At 25.6% G+C, this 22,867-nt stretch overlaps 5 protein-coding genes and 1 pseudogene across 6 annotated transcripts; all 6 read right to left on the reverse strand.

The window, feature by feature from the left end:
• Positions 1-96: 96 nt before the first annotated feature.
• On the reverse strand, positions 97-3,181 carry LOC146725252 (4-vinylanisole receptor-like). Its single transcript, XM_085483061.1, has 5 exons — positions 2,790-3,181; positions 2,191-2,526; positions 1,009-1,210; positions 505-660; positions 97-161 (listed from the first exon to the last, which is right to left on the reverse strand). Exons 1-5 carry the CDS (start codon positions 3,179-3,181, stop codon positions 108-110), a joined length of 1,140 nt encoding a protein of 379 aa, XP_085339187.1. The 3' UTR covers positions 97-107.
• Positions 3,182-5,873: 2,692 nt separating this feature from the next.
• On the reverse strand, positions 5,874-9,542 carry LOC114931918 (odorant receptor 46a-like). The gene is made up of 6 exons (XM_085483735.1): positions 9,443-9,542; positions 7,964-8,342; positions 7,355-7,690; positions 6,811-7,012; positions 6,255-6,410; positions 5,874-5,927 (listed from the first exon to the last, which is right to left on the reverse strand). Exons 1-6 carry the CDS (start codon positions 9,540-9,542, stop codon positions 5,874-5,876), a joined length of 1,227 nt encoding a protein of 408 aa, XP_085339861.1.
• Positions 9,543-9,715: 173 nt separating this feature from the next.
• LOC114931917 (odorant receptor 46a-like) lies at positions 9,716-12,190 on the reverse strand. Its single transcript, XM_029304067.2, has 5 exons — positions 11,788-12,190; positions 11,162-11,497; positions 10,639-10,840; positions 10,133-10,288; positions 9,716-9,778 (listed from the first exon to the last, which is right to left on the reverse strand). The coding sequence occupies exons 1-5, from the start codon at positions 12,147-12,149 to the stop codon at positions 9,731-9,733; spliced, it is 1,104 nt and encodes a 367-aa protein (XP_029159900.1). The 5' UTR covers positions 12,150-12,190; the 3' UTR covers positions 9,716-9,730.
• Positions 12,191-13,177: 987 nt separating this feature from the next.
• LOC146725253 (putative odorant receptor 85d) lies at positions 13,178-15,776 on the reverse strand (annotated as a pseudogene).
• Positions 15,777-16,597: 821 nt separating this feature from the next.
• Positions 16,598-18,819, reverse strand: LOC146725254 (odorant receptor 4-like). Its single transcript, XM_085483093.1, has 5 exons — positions 18,458-18,819; positions 17,851-18,186; positions 17,393-17,597; positions 17,071-17,226; positions 16,598-16,719 (listed from the first exon to the last, which is right to left on the reverse strand). The coding sequence occupies exons 1-5, from the start codon at positions 18,817-18,819 to the stop codon at positions 16,663-16,665; spliced, it is 1,116 nt and encodes a 371-aa protein (XP_085339219.1). The 3' UTR covers positions 16,598-16,662.
• A 1,117-nt stretch (positions 18,820-19,936) lies between these two features.
• Positions 19,937-22,426, reverse strand: LOC114932052 (4-vinylanisole receptor-like). 2 transcript variants are annotated; one of them, XM_029304225.2, is made up of 5 exons: positions 22,065-22,426; positions 21,224-21,559; positions 20,698-20,902; positions 20,397-20,552; positions 19,937-20,068 (listed from the first exon to the last, which is right to left on the reverse strand). In XM_029304225.2, the coding sequence occupies exons 1-5, from the start codon at positions 22,424-22,426 to the stop codon at positions 20,021-20,023; spliced, it is 1,107 nt and encodes a 368-aa protein (XP_029160058.2). In that variant the 3' UTR covers positions 19,937-20,020. The 2 variants fall into 2 exon arrangements, with proteins under 2 accessions (XP_029160058.2, XP_085339222.1); XM_085483096.1 differs by having other exon boundaries at positions 21,218-21,559.
• Between the last annotated feature and the right edge of the window lie 441 nt (positions 22,427-22,867).

Genomic DNA, 22,867 nt, shown 5'->3' on the forward strand with positions numbered 1-22,867 from the left:
AATCTTCAAGTATTGAATAATCAGCTATAATCTTTATGAATTATTTATACAGACAAATTATACTTCTATAATACTTAATTTCTACATAATGCAGCTTTCATTCCGAGTCACTCATTCATTTGTTGAAGTAAATTATAAGCCGAATATGATGTCTTGAGTACCTACGATAAATCAAAATAGGTATTCATTTTATTTAATTTAAAGTATGTATTGATTGATTGATATCAGCAAAAGCACGCAACAACACTCATATGCACAGACATATAAATTTTCCATGATTTAATTTTTATTGTCATAGTGTAAGTATATTTAAATTGACTAAATCCAAATAATTTGATGATCAATTTATATTTTTGATAATCTAATTACATTAAATATAATTAACATTGCATTTTGTTTCCAATTATAATTGAATAGATTTTTATTGAAATATAAAATCAATCTTATACTCCAAATTGAGAAATACGTTAGCATAAATCTGCGTATTCAACGTTTTATACTTACGCCTACAAAAGAATCAAGATCCATAGAGATAGTATATGCACTAGTAATTTCAATAGATTTCAATGTACGTGTCATCATTATTATTAAGCACTTTTTTAAATTTTTGTCTAAAGTCAACCATTCCATCTCGAAAACTTTATCGGCAAATTGAAGACTCTATTCAAATATGCAAAAGATTTAATTTTTTGTTTATATTTTTATAAAAAAAAGTTATGTTTTTAAAATTTTAATTACCCATATTACTATTAAATCTTATAATTAGAGAAACAAATTATAAAAAATTTGATGTGTTAACATCAAAAATAATTTTACATAATAAACATTGGAATTTTATATTATATTTTATTTAATAAAGTAACGTGTAAATGTGCAAATTAAAATTTATTTTTTTATCTTATTGCACTATATTAAAATAAATGTAAATATGCATATAAATAAAATATTTAGAAAAAGAAAAGTTCAATGTCCAAAATATTGTGATAGTAATAAGAATTAAGCTTGCACCTTTAATTTGACTTCATTGCCATACCAACAATAGACGAATACTTCTACTAGCATGCAACTCATGAATAATGCTAGTCGAATACACTTTGCATCCAGCTTCGACATACTTATTTGATAGAGATTGAAACATATCTCAAACATACTCATCAAAAATTGAATAGTAATAATTATTCTAAATTTCGTATTTACAAGGAAAGCAAACCTGAAAGAATTAATAATGATTTTTATACAATTCGCTATATAAAAATAAAAGTAAAGAAACATATTTTATTTATTTTTATATTATACTTTAAATATATATATTTAATATAATTAAATAGACTTAAATGTACATTACAATATATTTAAATCTTTCTTTATATTTATATTATAAATAATAATTAAGAGCAAACTAAATAATTATTTTAATAAAAATATTAAATAATAAATTTAATAAAAAAACATGAATTTTATTATATCAAAATACTTAATAAAAAATCGTACATGTATCGTTTTCTAAATATATGTATACAGGGTGTCCCATAATTTGCGAATTACCTTTCATGGGCAGATAGAGCGTGTTAAACTGAATAGAAAAGTCCTGTATCATTTTGCGATATTTGCAATAATTATTGAGTTATTAACTAAAATATCTAAACGAATGAGCAGGTAGAAAGCGATAGGCCGGACTCGGTGTGCATGTCGGATGACTTATTTGTTATATGCCGCTTAGTATCAAAAGTATCATCTTACTTTTCGGCGCCACTACATAGGTCGCCGCTCGCTGCATGACGCCGCCTCTCGATCAAATAATGCTTTCTACCTGCTTATTCGTTTAGATATTTTAATAAATAACTCCATAATTATTACGAATATCGCAAAATGATACATGAATTTTCTATTCAGTTTAATACGCTCTATCTGCCCATAAAAGGTGATTCGCGAATTATGGGACACTCGTATATTTAATATAATTAAATAGACTCAAATGTACATTACAATATATTTAAATCTTTCTTTATATTTATATTATAAATAATAATTAAGAGCAAACTAAATAATTATTTTAATAAAAATATTAAATAATAAATTTAATAAAAAAACCTGAATTTTATTATATCAAAATACTTAATAAAAAATCGTACATGTATCGTTTTCTAAATATATATATTTAGGTGCCAATTAAAAAATTTTCAGACCGACCTAAAAATACTACAATGTTGTTGCACACAGTTACGAACACCATCTGAATAAAGTATAATTTTCCTCAATCGATATGTTAAAATTTCAAACTGAGAGCAAATGTGCACCAATAATCCACAAATAACACCGTCACAAGCTGCGTTCAGCAAAGCACCCACAATTAATCCTAACAGTTGATGAACGTATAACAGGCAGAATATAGTCGTAGATGAATATTCAAAGGGCACCCACGCTCTGAACGTTAACTTTCTTTCGCCAAAATTTGTCATCAAGGATGTAAAAGTAATACTGATCCACGTTATCAAGCACATAGCTGTATAATGAAAAGTGTTAAGCCTGCAAAATAACTATAAACTTATTTACTTTTCTTTGCATTATTTTTTGATTATAAGTATATAAAAACAATCTTATATTTGTAATATTTACATAAAAATGTTACATAAGATAAATAAATCTAATTATTGAAATTTAAATAACTAATACCCATAAAAATAAATTAACCTTAAATTAAAAAATTTGCAACAAACGTAACTAAGATGTCAGTTGACATATAACGATAAGATTTAAGTAATATTAATAATTTTTTATAAATTACTTACTCTATGCCTTTATCGAATTTATAATGAATTTCTATTTCATTTGCTTTCAATGGTTTGCATGGTTCCTTTGTCAAAATTTCGGTCATTTCAATAATGTTTTTGCGATTTGCCAATAAACTGAACAATTTAAAACAAGTTATAATCATAGGAAGTAGTATGCAAAAATTGTTGCAAAAATCATCTGTATTATCCACGATAAGAATTATATCCATCAATTGTGACAATGTGAAAGTGTTAACTATCAAAATTATTAGGAATGTGTATATTTGATATAGTGTATGTTTATATAGCGATGTCCAAGATTTCGGCTGCCAACAACCACATAATGTTAATATTTTAAGAGGAAATTCCAACACATTCATCTTGAATTTCTTCTCTTGGTTATCATCCATTATATGATAACAATTAACAATAATCGCAATTTTAAATCTGTTTTACTTATATTTGCACCTGAGTAGTTACATTTTGTTTCTAATTTAATTTTATTAAATGTATTAAATTTAGCAAATATTTTACTTTGAACAGCTATAATATTTATTATGTATAACGAAACACTCACTTTAGTATAAACTATTTATGGTTTCAGCTGAAATTTTGGCAAAAAAAGTAATTGACATAATTAAAATAACAAATTGTACGATATTGTGGGAAAAATTTTTTATACACAGATATAAAAGAGCGATAGGGAATACAATTCATAGAATAACTCTAACCAAGATTTATAATTTCTACTGTTCTTCTTCGAGATAATAGCATTTTTTACAGTCGATAATCTTCTTTCTTATTCTGCAACAATGTCCCTCGCCACATAATATTCTCATGAATTGATAATGAAACAAGCATGTAAAGCACGATACTTTTTGAGTGCATGTCCGATAAAAACAGATCACCGAGAAAATAAGAAGAGATATTTAAATATTAAATATAATCGCTTATACATTTCTATATAAAATATTCACATAGGACAACTATACTTTTGCAAGAAAACATTTGACTTAATTCTATCCTACACGGCACAGTATCACTGTATTAAAGAGTATCACATTATATTATATTAAACCTTTCTTTCACATATTGATCACAGTGGCTACAATTTCTATTGAAGGACTTCAGAGCGCATAAGTATTTATAATATCATAATAATATCGAATTGAGTGAGACATGTGTGCATATTATTAATTTTTCTAAAAACTACTTTTATTATATTTTTCTTAAAAATAATTTTAATTAAATTTCTTAAATATTCCTGAAAATAAGTTTAAATTATATTTAATTATATTTATATTTTAATTTTATTTTTTGTTTTCTCAACATTTTTTTCAATAGTTTACTTGGTTTTCTGAATAAGCCGAAAAGTAATTATCGAAGATTTCAAAAGCGTGTTTTAATCATGATCATTATAATTTGCGTTAAAATGTTTTATTTAATACTTACAACATGCATATATATAATATATAAAAATATAAAATATGTAAATATGTAAAATATATAAATATAAGTATATATAAGTTTAAGAGAAATAATTTTATCAATTTTAAAAAAATCTATTTTTTTAAAAAAACTTTTACAGAATTTATACAAAAATATTTCTTTCTAATGTATTCTTGTTTAAATCATTGGTATAACAACCAAATTAATAATTATACATGATTCATATAACAATTACATAATATACAAATAATAAATACTCACTTCAGAATTATTAACTAACTTTCGGGAATTTATTTAGATCTTCTTCTCCTCTTAGGTTGATTATTAGAATAGTCAGAATTAATTTGCACGTTAATTTGCATGTTATATTCACAAAAAGTTTGTAGTATAATAAACCTAACTCTTTGCGCACAGTATTCTCGTATTTAAACTCACAACACTTTGAATGACACTCCCGAATTATATATACAATCATTTATATCTCGTTTCGCACTTTGAATTAATAAAATAATTTTGAGCAATCTATAAGTAACAAAAAGAAAAATGAAATCGACGAATGAGATTGATATGAATGAGCTTCAATTTTTGTTTCAGAGCATATTCTCATTGTAAGTTTTAAAAATTGCAAATGTATGTATGTATGTACCATATGTATGTACACACACACATATATATATATATATATATATATATCTTTTTTATTTTATTTAATATAATTAATGTAATTAATAAAATTACGCGCACGAAGCAAAGTTGTATTATTTTTTTATAAAATATTAAAAATTGCAATGCATGCATAAAAATTATTATTGCAATGCATGCGTAAAAAAATATATTAATTAATTATGCAATGCATAAAAACTCAATATTTAAACCTTTAACAGAAAATACGAACAAAAAATAGCATTTTCCGTAAGAATCTTTCGAGCAAAATACCTGCTCTTCTATTAGACTCGCGCGTCTCCGTACGCCCGCTACGTTCGCGCGCGACTGATCCCCCACCAGTCTGCACTCGTCACGTCACGTGACTCACGTGACCATCAGTCTCGTAGTCGCGATACCTCGCATAAGAGTCAGTCTCGCGCGAGACGCGCACCGTGATAGATGGATGGGGTGTACACGTCCTAATGGAAAATATAGGAAGAGAAATGTTTTCGCCGAGTTCGGTTCATTCTTAGCTCTCTGCTGCTTCCTACTAATAATTAATTTCCTCTTCAGAATAAATCCTCTCAAGGTACTGACGTGTCCTCTCACCAACATCAAGGTATACTTATCGATAGAATTATATTATATAATTTTGTAATATAATTGTATAATTCGTAATTTTTTTATTTCATAATTGAACCATTTTTTTTATTTCGATTTTTATTTGAAGCAATTGCGTTGAATACACTTTGATAAGAAATTATTTGTGTAAATTAACATAATATTATTATTTTACGCGAGAATTTTTACATGCCAAGAAAAAAGTTTCCTTTTTTAAAACTTTTAAATTGCAGTTTATTAAATAATAGATGATATACAGAAATAAATACAGAACTGACATACAGAATTCTGACATACAGAAATAAATACTGCGCGTGTAGTACTTTGTATCGTTCTAATAAGATAATAATATGAATATTGTATAGCTATAATCTAATTTTTACTTTATTAGTCCTTCGTTTGTTTAAGCAAATTGTAAACCGAATATGATGTTTTAAGAATCTACAATATATAACCATATATAATCTCTTACATTTAGAGAACTTCTACATTCTATAATCTCTTTAATGATAAAATATGGCAAAACCATATAAATTGCAACATCTTTACAGTGATTAATTTCCTTATTTACTTAATATAATTAAAATAAATTAAATTAATTGTGAATTTTATAAAATGATACTTTTAATGTAATTATTATTTTAAATATAATAAACGTCTTTTTGTGAATTAATTAACACTTTTTCATTAAAATACAAAATCAAATTTATGTAAATACGAAAGTAATTTCGACGAAGAAAATTACACATCTGATATTTTTATACTTACACCCATAAAAGAATCAAGATTTACAGGAATAGTATAGGCACTAGTGATTTCAATAGGGATTACTGAACGTTTCATCATTATTATTAAAGATTTTTTCAAATTGTTATCCAAAGTAAACCATTGAATTTCAAAAATGTTATTTATAAACTGGCGACTCTATTCAAATATACAAAACATGTAGAAACTTTTAAATTTATATATATATATATATATATATATATCAACAAAGAAAATTTGAAATTGTATATATCTAAATTTATATGTATTATATTAACATGTAATAAATAATAATAATCTGTACAGTTAAAAATATTAATTCTAAGATAGATTAATATATACATTAAAAATAAATATTGATTTTTTTACAGTCATTTAATTTTGTCCTTATAAATTAATGTAAGACTTAAAAAATTTATTTTTTATATTTACGTAATATATTAACATAAATAAAAATGTAAGAAAAATAAAAATAGAAAAAATAGAAAAAATTTTAATATTATTTAATATAAACTTTAATATAAACTTATTATGCTAATAATAAAAATTAAGTCAGTACCTTTAATTTAACTTGGTTGCCAAACCAGCAATAGACGAAAATTTGTGTTAGCATGCAACCCATAAATAATGCTAATCGAATACATCTTGAATCCAATTGTGATAGACTTATTGTGTAAAGATTAAAGCATACAATAAACATACTTAGTAGAAATTGAACAGTAATAATCATTCTAAAATTCTCATTAATAAGAGTAGCCAATCTGAAAGAAAATTAATAATGAAGGATAATTATATAAGAGTGTGAAATAGAAATAAAGTGTTATTTGAAGAAATATATCTTATTTTCTTTTATACATATCTATAACATAATTTGCTTTTGCATAAGAAATAGTTATAATTATCTCAATAAAGAAATATATTTTTATTATAATAAGATAAATAATAAAAATTTTGAAAAATATCAAAGTTAAAAATGATTTTTATTATATTAAAATATTAATAGTAAAAATAAATATACGTTATTATTCAAATATATTTACATATAATTTTATATGTATTTAAATAAGAAATTTAATCATATAATAAAAGTTATAAGGACCAACTTAAAAATTTTACAATGTTGTTGCACGCAAATACGGAGATCATCTGAATGAAGCATTCTTTTCAAACGGTCTGTCAAGATTTCAAATTGGCAGCAAATGTGCTCCATTAATCCACATATGAGAGTGTCGCAAGATATGTTTACTAAAGCACCTATGCTCAAACCTATCAACTGATGAATAAATAACGAGCAATATGTAGATATAGATGAATTATATTCAAACGGTATCCACGCTCTATACGTTAATTTTCTTTCTCCAAAATTTGTCAATATAGATGTAATCGTAATAATGGTGATTGTCACGAAGCACATAGCTGAATAGTGAAAAGTATTAATCCTATAAAATTAATATAAAATTATATATTTAATATATTTACTTATTTTCTTATTTATGGAATAGATAAAAAGTTATTTTATAATAATACAATGATTGTTCAAAAATAAAATATTAAGTTAATTAAACTCTGCGAGATAAATTTTAATAAAATTGACAAACTATAAAGTTAAGAATAAGTTTTGCATTAAATAAATCCAAAGAATTTTTACAAAACATTAAAATGCATATTTTTACAGTGACGCAGTAATAGTAATTGATTGTATTAATACTTACTGCATGCCCTTATTAAATTTATAATAAATTTCTATTTCATTTGGTTCTAATGGTTTGCACGGTTTCTTATTCAGAATATCGATTAATTTTATAATGTTTTTACGACTTGCCAATAAACTGAATAATTTAAAGCAAGCTACTACCATAGGAATTAATATGCTAAAGGTGTCACAGAAATCGTCTGTATTATCCGCGATAAGAATTATATCCATTAATTGTGACAATGTAAAACTATTTACTAAGAAAATTATTAGAAGCGAATATATTTGATATATTATATGTTGATATACCGACGTCCAAGATTTCGGCTGCCAGCAACCAACTAATGTTAGCACTTTAAAAGGAAGTTCCAACAGATTTATTTCGATATTCTTTTCTTCTGTATTATCCATGCTTGTTAGTAATAATAGACAATAATCGCACTCTTTTTTAAATACGTTCTCACTTATTTCTACACCTGATATTTCTGCATCTTATATTCTATCTAATTTAATTTTATTAAGTGTTATATTAAATTTAATAATATCTCGCTTTGAACAGGTATTTGTTATGTATAACTGCGAGCACTCACTTTATTATAAACTATTTAACGGTGGTTACAGCTCAGATGTTGGGAAAGAGAGCAATTTAGACAACAAAACTTAAATATTGTACGATATTATGAAGAAACTTCTTATATTTCTTATATAAAAGAACAACATGGAATACAGTTCATAGAAAACGATTGCTCCAGATATATAACTTCTACTGTTCTTTTTCGTGATAATATCATTTTATTTGTAGTTAATCTTCTTATTTCTTTTACGATAATGTCTCTCGCAGCATAATATTCTCATGAATCGATAATAAAGTACAAAGATGTAAAGTTTGCACGATAATTTTTCAGTGAAAACAAATAAGGAAATAAGAAGACTGATTTAAATATTAAATATAATCGCTTACAATTTTGTATAAAATATTCACATAGGCAAGATATTATTTTCGCAAGAAAATATCTGCCTTAACTCTATGCGGTGCAGCACCATATTGTATTAAACCTTTCTTTCATGTATTGAATAAGTAGTCGCTACAATTTCTATTGAAGAACTTTAAAGTGCATGAGTATTTATCTTAATATCAATAATATCAAATTGAGACAATACAATACGATAAACAATTTTACAAAAAAAATCACAAAATTTTTAAAATATACTTTAAGTATACTCATCGAGATTTGGAACGCGCTGAAATGTCTATTTAATGCATATAATAAAATACACAAATATATAAGTAAAATGATTTTATCGTTCTTAGAAAGACTATATTTTAAAAAATTTACGGAACTTATACGAAAATAATTCTATTTCTCTTTAATATTCTCTTGTTAATGTAAATTGTTTATATAAACAAGCCGAATAATGCATACGTAATTATAATATAACACAATAATATCTCGAATAATTATAATAATAATGACTAATACAAATAATAACTACTCACCCCAGGATTGCTCCACCAGCTCTTGTTTCTTCTCTAGATTTTTTTCCCCTAAGCCGGAATCGTTCGAAGCTTCAGAATTAGGGTTCGTTGATTTGTACATTATACATAAAATTTATACAGTATGTTAAGTAATGTAAAATATAATAATTTTTATAGATAATTTAACTCGGCTTTTTATTTTAGTTGCTATGTTATACATAATTTATAACAGCTGTTACATTCCTAACATTAACAACTAAGTAAATAAACAATAATGTAGATGTATCGTATAAATATAAGTCAATTTCATTACATTTGTTTAAGCAAGTTGTAAGCGGAATATGACGTTTTAAGTATCTACAACAAATATAAAAGTCTATATTTCAATTTACATTTATACATCGATATATTTGATGATTTTGCAATGACAAAATACGGTAAAGACATATTAAATTAATATATTATAATATTTTTGTCCAATATTTCGATTTTTATTGACTACTTAATTAAATTTTAAATTTAAATTAACTAGATTTTATATATTAACTTTGTCAAAATTAATGCAGTCATTTTGAATATAATTAAATAGCATGTTTTTACTAAATTAATTAATATTTTATATAAATATCGATTGTCAATTTTTTGCAAAATTGAATCTAGAATGTGACAAAATCAGCTTTAATCATATATATATAAAATTTTTGTACTTACACCCATAAAAGAATCAAGATTCATCGAAATAGTGTAAGCGCTCGTGATTTCGATAGGCATTGTTGTACGCTTCATTATTATTATTAAAGATTTTTTTAAATGTGTGTCCATCTCTAACCATTCAATTTGAAAAATGCTATCAATGAATTGGCGACTCTACTTGAATACACAGAACACATCTTGCTTATAAATATTTGCTTATAAACATAAATATATTAATATACATTTTATATAAAAAATGTTTTGTTAAACTGCTAAATTAAAAATAAATTAAGATAGCAATCTAATTGTAAGACTTATGAATGTAAATATTATTATAATTTTTTTGCAATTATTTTATTCTAATTTTTTAAAATCAAACAGCTTAAACAATTATTTTTATATTTATATTTAATCTATTAGCATATACATAGATATATGTGAAAACAAAAAATATAAAACACTGAAATTAAATGAAAAATAAATAACAATTTTAATATTAAAATAATAATAAACATTAATTGCACCTTTAATTTAACTTCATTGCCATACCAACAATAGACGAAAATTTGTGTCAGCATACAACACATGAACATTGCTAATCGAATACATCTTGCGCTTATCCCCATTTGAGTTAATTGATAGAGATTGAAGCATACCACCAACATACTTATTAAAAGTTGCGTAGTAATAACCATTCTAAACGTTGCATTTACAATAACAGCAAATCTGAAGAAAAAAAGAATTGATAAGAAATCATTTTTATACTTATATATGAGCTAGAGAAATAAATAAAATGTGTTTTATTAATTTTTACATAAATCATATTTGATTTATATTTCTTTCATTATCTTTTATTTATATAATCGTAATAGTTTTTTCAATATTAATATATAAATAATTATTTTAATAAAAATGACAGGTATTATATATGTAGAGTTTTTTATATTACACTAAAATTAATTATTATATCTTGCTTTCTATATGTATCAACATATGAAAGATTGTCAAGTTGGTTTTTTTTACAAACATTAATTGTGTTATACGAACCTGAAAATCTTGCAATGTTGTCGCACGCAATTACGAAGAGTGTTTGAATAAAGCATGATTTTTCTCAAACGATATGCCAAGATTTCAAATTGGCAGCAAATGTGCACTAATAATCCGCAGATGAGACCGTCGCAAGCGACGTTCAACAATGCAGCCATATTCAAACATATCAGCTGATGAGCGTATAACATGCAAAATACGATCGTAGATGAATAATCGAACGGCACCCAGGCTCTGTACGTTAATTTCCTTTCACCGAAATCCGTCAATAAAGATATAAATGTAATAGAGATGCATGTCACTAAGCCCAGAGCTGCATAATGAAAAGTGTTAAGTCTGCAAAATGACTGCACATTTATGTTTCTCCGTATCCTTTGTTTTTTGTTTAAAGAATTGCACAAGTCTTAGCATAGTAATTTGTGAAATCGAATAAAAAGTATTTAATTAAACTAAGGGAGAATATTTATGAGAAAAATAAAGAAAGAAGATTTAACGAACACAAATATAAAAATTGACAATTAAAATTCAGAGAATTTTTCTAATTTCTAATAAAATTCGGACGAAATAATTTTTAGTCGAACAGTCAATACTGTAAATAATTATTGTTTTTTTATAATAATACTTACTGTATGCCTTTATCGAATTTATAGTAAATTTTCATTTCATTCGGTTTTGACGGTTTGCACGGTTCCTTTGTCAAAATATTAGTTAATTTGACAATACGTTTATGATTTGCTAATAGACTGAGCAGTTTGTAACAAGAAATAAACATAGGGAGCAGTATGCAAAAGTTATCAGAAACGTCGTCGGGATTGTCTGCGATAAGAATTATATCCATAAATTGCGACAGTGTGAAACTATTTACTAACAAAATTATTAAAACTGTGTACACTCGATATATTATGCGTTTATATTTCGATGTCCATGACTCTGGTCGCCAACAACCGCATATTGTTAACACTTTAAAGGTAAATTCCAGCACTTGCATTACAAAATTTTTGGTAAAATAATTAATTTGTACTCTGCGTAGAGTATATTGATATTAATTTTCTTAAATGGAATAATATTTCACTTGCAAAATACAATCAGTAAACTGAGACGTGTTTTACATATTATACTAAAAAGAAAATCTTTTTTATATTAGATTTTTTATATTTTTTATTAATTATAAATTATTTATGAGATAAAATATAGGTGTATTATTTTTTAGTAAAGTAATATTAGTTAAACAATAATTAGATGAAATAATAATATAAATAAAAATTATTCACGGATATAAAAAAGAACAACACAATCCACAGATAGAATGACTGACGACAGTTTATAACTTTGTCACCTTTTTCGCAGGTGGCATATTTTTCGCTCCGTTTTCCCCTCGAAATCAATAATTTTAATATTCATTTTGCAACAGTCTCTTACATAGTATTCTCATGAATCGAAAATACAGCGTACAGCTGCAATCTTCCTATGACGATTTCTGAGCGCATGTCCCCTAAAGGCGGAACGCAGAGGAAATAAAAGAGGAGATGTTTAAATATTAAACAGCCACTTATGTAAGCCATCGTAACGTAAATAATTACATAGGTAAAATATATTCTCTCTTTTGAAGGAAAACATTTTATTAACGGTACGAAATGCTACATCGCATTAAATCTTCCCTTTGCATGTTGATGTCCCTATAGAAATTCTAATAAAAGATTTAAAGTATGTGACATATATAATCAATAATATCGATTGTAAGCTAGACCTATACAATATAATAAAATGATATATGTAATAAAAAATTAATATGTAACAAAAAATAAGAAAGAAAGAGAGAAATTTTTAAAAATGTATATATATGTATATGTAAAAAAAAACTTCCCTTTTATTCTTTTATCTATAAAAACTACTAGATACAAGAATTATTGTTAATTGTAACATTCCATTAATCTCGATTTATATTAAAAATTTAATGCTATTTAAATGTACATGTAAAACTAAATTTATGTAATTATCAAGTATATTGTATTGTTCTTATGTTTTCTGCAATATGTTGTAAGCTGAATATGAGGTTTTAAGCAACTGCAATAAACAAATATTACATATATACCATAAATAAATAAATATTAGAAAATTTACTTGAATTATTAAGAAGAAGATAATATGATAATTTCAATATAACAATTTATTAAATTTTTAATATGTATTAAAATTTGTTAATTATATATATTTATTAAAAAATTTGTTTTACTTCCTACAAATTAACTTTTATGTATTTTATATTAAATATAGATGTTATTAGTTTTGTCCATTAATCTCATATAATGATAAAAAATATTTTATACTAACACCGACGAAAGAATCAAGATTCATAGAGATGATGTAGGCGCTGGTGAATTCGATTGGCATTGTACTGCGTCTCATAATCAATAATAAAGCTTTCTTTACATTTTGGTCCAGCATACACCATTTCATTTCGAAAATATTATTGATGAGTTGTCGGCTCTATATTTATTATAATATTATATTTTTCATATAATTACCTATTACTCATATATTATTTTAATATATAAATAATATATATTAGAATGCGTAAAGATATATTAATTCTAGAAATATGTAAATCAAACTAATTAATTTATTTATTAATTTCGCTTTGTTTCCAACGAAAATTTAGTTTCGTTGTAAACGTACGTAGAAAACATCCGCGTATGGCTCTTTACGCCTTTCTTATGATTTAGATTTTTATTTATTAATAATTATTCTGATTAATTGCTTTTTATGTGATTTTTTTTTAACAATCGCATACCTTTAGCTTTACTTCATTTCCGTACCAGCAATAAAAAAAGATTTGCGTTAACATGCTACACATGTACAATATCAATTGAATGTACTTTTCGTTCGATGTGGTTGTTCTGGTTAATTGATACAAAGTAAAACACATTACCAATGTGCTTACTATAAACTGAATAGTAATAGTGAACCTAAAATTCTCGTTGATCGCAAAAGCAAGACTGTAATTAAATGCAATCATTTTTATTAGTATTTACAAATCGTAAAATGGCATTGATATTTTTATCAACGCAGCAGTACTAATGATCTTTCCCATACAGCACAAAATATTTTTAAAAAATTGTAAAAATATTTCTTGAAAGATAAAATAATTCTCGAAAATATTTTTAAAATGTTTCTATGTCCGCTTTTTCATGTTTAAAAATATTTTTAAAAGTTTTGAAAAATATTCTAAAAAATGTGATCAAAAAAATGTTTAAATCATTTAAAAATATTCGTAAAACGATTTTAAAATGTTTTATGCAATATTTTATAAAAATATTTAGAAATATTTGTTGAAAACATTTATATAATATTTTGTATTGTATAAGTTCAACATTAATTATCACATTAATATTTTTAAAATGTTTCTATGTCCGCTTTTTCATGTTTAAAAATATTTTTAAAAGTTTTGAAAAATATTCTAAAAAAATCTGATCAAAAAATGTTTAAATCATTTAAAAATATTCGTAAAACGATTTTAAAATGTTTTATGCAATATTTTATAGAAATATTTAGAAATATTCGTTGAAAACATTTATAATATTTTGTATTGTATGGGTTTAACATTAATTATACAGATATATAAATACAAACTCGAAAATCCGATTATGTTGCAGGATACAATCGCGAAGAATATCAGGCTCACGTCCTATTCTTCTCAAGCGAGATTCTAGTATCTTGAACTGACAGCAAATGTGCACCAATAGGCCACAAATAAGACCGTCGCAAGCGACGTGAAGAACGGATCCGACTATCATACTTATCAATTGGTGAGCATATGTAATGTGATATAAAAATGGCAATGAATAATCATACGGCAACCAGGCTCTGAATGTCAGCGTCTGTTTCCTGAAGTCCGTGAGCAATGACGTTAACGTGATGCATACGCAAGTCGTTTCAACCAGGATAGCGTAATGTATCGTATTTGCTCTGTAAAATAACTGTAGACATTGTTGTGTGACATTTGTTATTCGATGTTTGCTTAATATCAATTTTTTAACACGTGTAAATTTATTAATACAATTTTCTCAATATATTGCACATAGAAATATAAAAAAGATCATATCAGCAGCATTAATTGGAAATATATTTAATATATTTAAAACTCGATTTTTTTTGCATTTTCAAGAGTTATGTCATATATATATTTCTCGTAACTGGACATTAATTTTAATGTAGCACTTATTATAAAAATTTTTTTTTTTTCAGTATACTTACTGCACTCCCTTATCAAATTTGTGATATATTTCCATTTCACTTGATACCAATGGTTTACAGGGTTTTTCCGTGAGAATGTTGGTTAATATTTCGATATTTTTGCGATTCACCAACATACTGAGCATTTTACAACAAGAGACGATCATCGCAAGTAATATGTAAAAATTATCGGTGAAATCGTCCGGATTATCCACGATAAGAATAATATCCAGTAATTGTGATAAGTGAATGTATTTATTAACACAAGTATAAAAACTGTATGCACATGATATATTATGCGTTTAAATGCCGATGTCCAAGAATCCGGCCGCCAACAACCACAAATAATTAAGAATTTAAAAGTGGAGTCTAATATCTGCATATTTTCAACTTTATACCTTCCGATATTCCATTTATACAAAGACTAAATAGCACAAGAATTAAATATATATGTAATAAAGATTCTCTAATTTGCGTATATTCTTTTCTAATTGTTTTAACCGTCCGTTAAAGTTTTAAATATATCAAACATTACAAATTGCTTGCGAATAATAATCGAAGATGTAATAAACCGTCGAAAGGAATAATCGTGAAATGTCTATATATCCACGATTTTTTAACTGATACTCTTCGAGTTTTACGAATAACTTCTTCCTCCGCACATGATAATTTTTAATATTAAAATTGTGACTATATCCCTCATGTGAAATAATATTTTCATGAAATGATTGTGCAACACAAGCTTTGACTTATTGGAGAGAGCAAGGGTATATATTAATACAAATTATATGTTAGCAAAGAAGAAAAATAACTCACAAAAGTCGCATATGCGATCTGTATATATTTATGCTGCATAAAATATTAACATTGGTAATCCCCATGTTCCTCTCTCTATCTTTCTCTCTCTGCTTACAAATATTTAATAAAGTTGCAAATTTACCACATCGAATGACAGATGACAAATTTTCTTTCCGGTATTGATCTCTGTCTATAATTTCTAGTTTGACACTCACATGTACGCAATCTTCAAATTAACATGCAATGTAAGTAAAATTTATATTTTAAGGTAAACAATAAAACATGTGAAACTTGTAACAATATTTTAATTATTTTTTTTTTTTTATTTGTAAAGCATTAGTAATATATACAATATATTACCAGTATTATATAATACCGCTATAAAATACTCTGCGATGCTATATTTATAATATAGATTTATATTATTAATGGCAAAGGATGTCACTAATTTTTTTTAATTGTTTTTAACATTATGAGGCTTGCGTTTGTTGAAGTATATTGTAAGCCGAATACGATGTTTTGAGTAACTGCAATTAAAATTATTAATATTATAATTTTTAATATTATAATTTAAAATCACAATTGCAGGTTTGTAAAAATTAATTAATTTAATTGTAATAATATAAATAAAATATTCGAAAAATAAGTAACTTCTTAATCTTAAAAATAAACTTAAAACACACATGATTATATACAAATATATGTTAATTTTTTTATTTAATATATCAAATATTCAAGTTACTCTTATAGAAAAATTTTATTTTTAATAGAGTATTTTTTTTATTTAAAAAAATGCTGCAGTAAAGCAGTGTCAACATTAGAATTTGCACATTATTTTTGCTATTATTTATAGAGCGCCAATCAATTTTGCTACTAACACCCACAAATGAATCAAGGTTCATAGAAATAACAGCGGCACTGCTAAATTCGATTGGTATTGCACCGCGTTTCATAATCAGTAATAGAACTTTTTTGGCATCTTCATTAAGTTCGAACCACTCCATCTCGAATACATTATCCACCAATTGTCGACTCTGTATTTAACCAAGATTTGTTAAATATTTATTTAATTTAATCTACCAATTGTCTCTCGACTCTATATTTAACAATTCAAATTTATTATTTATTTAACTTAATTTACAGTATATAAAATATACTAAGTGTTTATGTATGAGAAATAGCGAATTTTGAAAGACATACCCTCAACTTAACTTCGTTCCCGCACCAGCAATAAAAAAAGATTTGCGACAGCATGCAGCACGTATACAGTATTAATTGCACATATTTTGCTCTTAACGCGGTTGACTTGGTAAATTGAAACAGATTGAAACACATTACCAGCGTACTTACAACAAATTGAATAAATATCGTCCTCCTGAATGTATTATTTACCACACGAGCAAACCTAAAATTAATCGCAACTAAACACAATATTAATAATTTTCAAGTATTGGAAAGATACATAAATGCATATAAAATGCATATAAAAAATGTGCAGTATATCAATAGAAAATATTTGACAAGAATAATTTTATATTGGCGAAAATAATATTTTAATTTACTTTGTCCTAACTTATACGAAAAAAACATTTATTACGCAAATATTTTAATGATAAAAAATATTTTTTATTCGTAAAATTAACTATATAAAAACGAACTTGATTATATAATTGTGATGAATAACACACTTGTGAAGAGTTTTCGGATTACGTGTGCCTTTTCTTATACGACATTCCAATATATCTAATTGACAGCAAATGTGTATCAATAATCCGCATATGAGACTATCACAAGCTATATGATGAACAGATCCGACTGTAAAACCTAGCAATTGATGAAAGTACACAAAGAAAAATATTGGCGGCGACGAATAGTTGAATGGTAACCATGCTCGAAATGTCAATTTGCTTTTCTTAAATTCTGTCAATAATGACGTTATGGAAACGCATAGACACGTTGTCTGGACCAGAATAACGTAATGAAGCGTATTTGATCTGTAAAACGACTAGACAATTTTATGTTTCACTTTTTATTCAATTTTTTTCTTGGAAAGTATTGCATCTTATATGTTCTTTTTTTTTTCGAAAAAAATATTGCATGTATATTCACATAAAAAGAGAGCTTGATACAAGGAAATTTAATTATTTGAGATATATAATTTTTGATCTAAATCTAAATGCTGCATATTGAAAAAAATCATGCAAAAATCACTGAATACTCTACATTAAATAAAATAATGATTCAGATTAAGCTCGCGAAACCTACTGTATGAATCTCTCGTATTTCTGTCGAATCTCCAGCTCGTCAGATTCAACCGGCTTAAGCGGTTTTCTCGTAAGAGTATTGATTAATATCTTAATATTGTTGCCATTCAATAACAGAGCGAACATCTTGCAGCAGGAAACAATCATGGCGAGTAGCATGTAGAAATTATCGGTGAAATCGTCGGAATTGTCGACAGTCAGAATCAGATCCAACAATTGCGATAGCATAAACGTGTGTATCAGTAGCATTATCAAAATTGTGTAAACGTGATAGACTAACCGTTTGTACGGCGTTGTCCAGGAATCCGGTCGCCTGCAGCCGCAGATCGTCATTATTATAAGTGTAAATTCCAATATGCGCATTTTTTATCTTCCTCGATATTATCTGTCGATGCCTTTTTTTCGAAAAAAAAAAAAATGTGCCAGATTCTATATCCTATGTTATATACATACATGTACATAAATTTTCACTCCAGAGATTTGAGAAAAATTTAGAAAGTACCTTTATATATTTTTTCGAATTAATTGGAAAACAATTTTAATAATAAAGCATAATTATTCAATCAATTGTTCAAAAATCTACAATGATATGAGTTGATAACCAAATTACATCTCAAAAGACAATTTTTTGCAATTATTATTATATAGTATTAAGTAGTAATATTTCGAAATTTTTTTTTCTCGTAAAACAATTTGATGCACTTAGATAAAATCTTACGGCAAACTGATCATCACGCGAATGTCTATAGCTCCACGATATCTTCCATCGTATAATAATACACTACACATCCAACTTCCCCCTTAGGCATCTTTTATTATTCAGATTGTGCAATTATATATTCCTCGAATAGTTTTTATGCAGTCGTCTAAACACAATCTTGATATTACGATATATATCATGACATAATAATACTTCGCTAGAATTCTGCTTTATGATATATTTTATAAAGCGAAATTGAGGGAAAAAATAATAACTCTTAAATATAGAGAATCGAGCTCTATGTACTTACCTTAATATAAAATAAAACATTTCGGTAAGTTATATTTCAACTGATGTTTAATATAATTTATCTGTGCGTGAATTTTACATAGCGAACCATAAATGACAAATTTTAAAACTTGTATTGATCTTTGTCATTTGTCATAATTTCGAATAGTCTATATGATCTAACATACATGTATATACATATAACAGGTGATAGCAAAATGCCAGAAGAATATAACTGAATTAAACGCGTAAAATATATCAGTAAAAATAATTAATATATCGCAACGTAAGTAAAATTCTAACATTCTATATAGTCATTAATTATTATACGTAAGGTAATTTAAATATCTCTCTCTGTTCCTCTTTAAATACTTTCTTTATATTTAAAGAATAATAATAATGTAAAAACCATTTATATAGTACTACAATAAATAAATGATATATACTTATTTTAATTTTTTTTAATATATACAATCTCTCTCTTCCGTCTCATTTTTTTATATGTGCATAAAGTGATATAAACTCACACTGCTCTCATATAATTTTCTTTGAGTTTGTCTCTACCAATTAAAATTTTTACATTTGCTGAAGTATGTTATAAGCTGAATACGATGTCTTAAGTAACTGTAATTAAAGTTATAATATTATTCAAAATGAATATATGTACATACATATATAAATAGCCGATTTTACTTATATTTACTTATTAATATAAGTTAAAGCTTTTAAAAAAATACGCAAAAACTAATTTTTAATTAAAAATTTATACGTAATATGTATAGAGAATTTCTTTCGTCAACTGAATGTACATACAGTAAATTCTTTCTTAATATAACTAAAATATTTTATTTTTAATTAATTGATTTTTTATTAAAAGATAAATGAATTAAAACGTATTTGACAGCATGATTTTTTTTCTTAATTGTATCGTGACATAAATTTCAATACTAACGCTCACAAATGAATCAAGATTCATAGAAATAACGTAAGCACTAGTAAGTTCGATTGGTATTGCACCACGTGTCATGATCATTAATAAAGATTTTTTAGTATAATTGTCCAGATGAAACCATTCCATTTCAAATATGCTATTGACCAGTTGTCGACTCTATGTTTGATAATTTACATTTTATTATTTATTTAATTTATCCGCAGTATAATTATATCAAATAATAAATAGTTTAAATAAGATATATATATATATATATATATACATATGTATGTACATATATGTTTGTGTTAAAAATACAAACCTTCAACTTAACTTCGTTCCCATACCAACAATATAAAAAAATTTGCGACAGCATGCAACCCATATACATTATTAACTGCATATATTTCGCTTTTAATGCGGTTGATTTGGTAAATTGATACAGATTAAAACACATTACCAATGTACTCACAACAAACTGTATGACGATAGTCAGTCTAAATTTTTCATTCACCAAACGAGCGAAACTGAAATTATAAAATTAAAATATTAGAACTTTATATTTAAATATTTAAAATATATATTTTACGATTTAAATATGATAATTTTTTAATTAAAATAATATAAATAAAACATCAAAACAACCACACCAAATCATGAATAAATAAATTAATTAAAAATTCTGTAATTAATAAAAAAATTAAGTATGTAAAATGTATTTTTACGTTTGACGTTTTTTCTTTTTTCTTTTAAATAATACAAACACGAAAATTATACTTAAATGTATTGATTAACGGAACAAATACAAAATATATTTATATACATATAATACACGGTAAAACACCAACTTGAATACTCGATTGTGTTGAAGAACGGATTTGTGAAGAATCTCTGGGTTGTGTGCGACTTTTCTCAAACGGCATTCCATTATTTCAATTTGACAGCAAACGTGCACCAGCAGACCACATATCAAACCGTCACAAGCCACATGGAGAACAGATCCGGCTGTTAGACTTATCAGCTGGTGTATGTATACAATGCGAAACAGTGACGGCGACGTGTAGTTGAATGGCAACCATGCCCTGAATGTCAATCTTCCTTTACCGAATTCTGTCAGCAACGATGTCACGGCAATGCACACACACGTTGTCTCGACCCAAATTGCATAGTAAAGTGTATTTGTCCTGTAAAACGACTGTAGAGATTTTCCTGTTTCATTTTTCATTCAATTTTCGCTTCTAGACACTTTAACTTTTACGACTTGTATCCTTCTTCAATCAAAAGCTTGTTACATACTCAAAGACACAATACACTTTATGCGTATATTATCAATTTTTAAAATATAATAATTTATTTCTAATGAATATCACATATTTGCATTGCACATATCAGATCTCATTGTATTTAATAAAAAAATAAATATTTATTTAAATATTTGTATTTAATAAAATTTACATTCTATTTAATAAAAGAAAGAAATTAAATATTTAATATTTAAATATTTAATTTCTATTAAATATAATTTTTATTAAATATTTAAATAATTAAATATTTATATTATGTATAATTAAATTAAATATTTAATATTTAAATATTTAAAGAATTAAATATTTAATTTTCTATTAAATACAATTTTTATTAAATATTTAAATAATTAAATATTTATATTATGTATATACATATACTTACTGTATAAGTTTATCGAATTTCTGTTGAATCTCGACTTCGTCAGACTGGACCGGTTTGCACGGTTTCTTTACGAGAATATCGATCAGCATTGCAATGTTATTGCGGTTCAACAGCAGGGTGAACATCTTACAGCAGGAGACGATCATGGCCAAAAGCATGTAGAAATTATCGGTGAAATCGTCGGCATTGTCCACGGTCAAAATTAGATCCATCAATTGCGACAGCATGAACGTGTGTATCAGTAGCATTATGAAAATTGTGTACACATGATAAACCAATCGTTTGTACGGCGTCGTCCAGGAATTCGGTATCCAACATCCGCAAATCATTAATATCTTAAATGTAAAATCTAACACGCGCATGTTCAACTTTATAATTTATACCTCTCCGTCGAGATTATTAATATCCTTAATTCTTCGGGAAAAGCATTAATCATGAATCATTGTTTCAAAGATGACGATATTTTTTTAATTTCCTTACTTTTAAGTTATTAATAATGAGAGATTTTTTCACAATGTTGTATAATACAATTTTTAAATATACACTTTGAGATTTACATATGGCAATAAATCTAGATAATTAAATTATATTTGGATCGCGGTAATTTTTTTTTCATTCGCACGAGCTCATATAGAAATAAAATAATGGAAATGCTTTTTTTCTTGGAAAATGTTGCGAAGAATTGTTGAAAGGGACTGACACAATCACATAGAATGTCTATAGTCCCACGATCGTCCTATAATAATACGTTGACACAACTTCCCCCTTCGTATATGCGACAACTTTTATTATTCAGATTGCAA

This window comes from Nylanderia fulva, unplaced genomic scaffold (genome assembly GCF_048542155.1).
Source record: "Nylanderia fulva isolate GAGA-0341 unplaced genomic scaffold, ASM4854215v1 Scaffold10, whole genome shotgun sequence".
Lineage (NCBI taxonomy): Eukaryota > Metazoa > Arthropoda > Insecta > Hymenoptera > Formicidae > Nylanderia > Nylanderia fulva.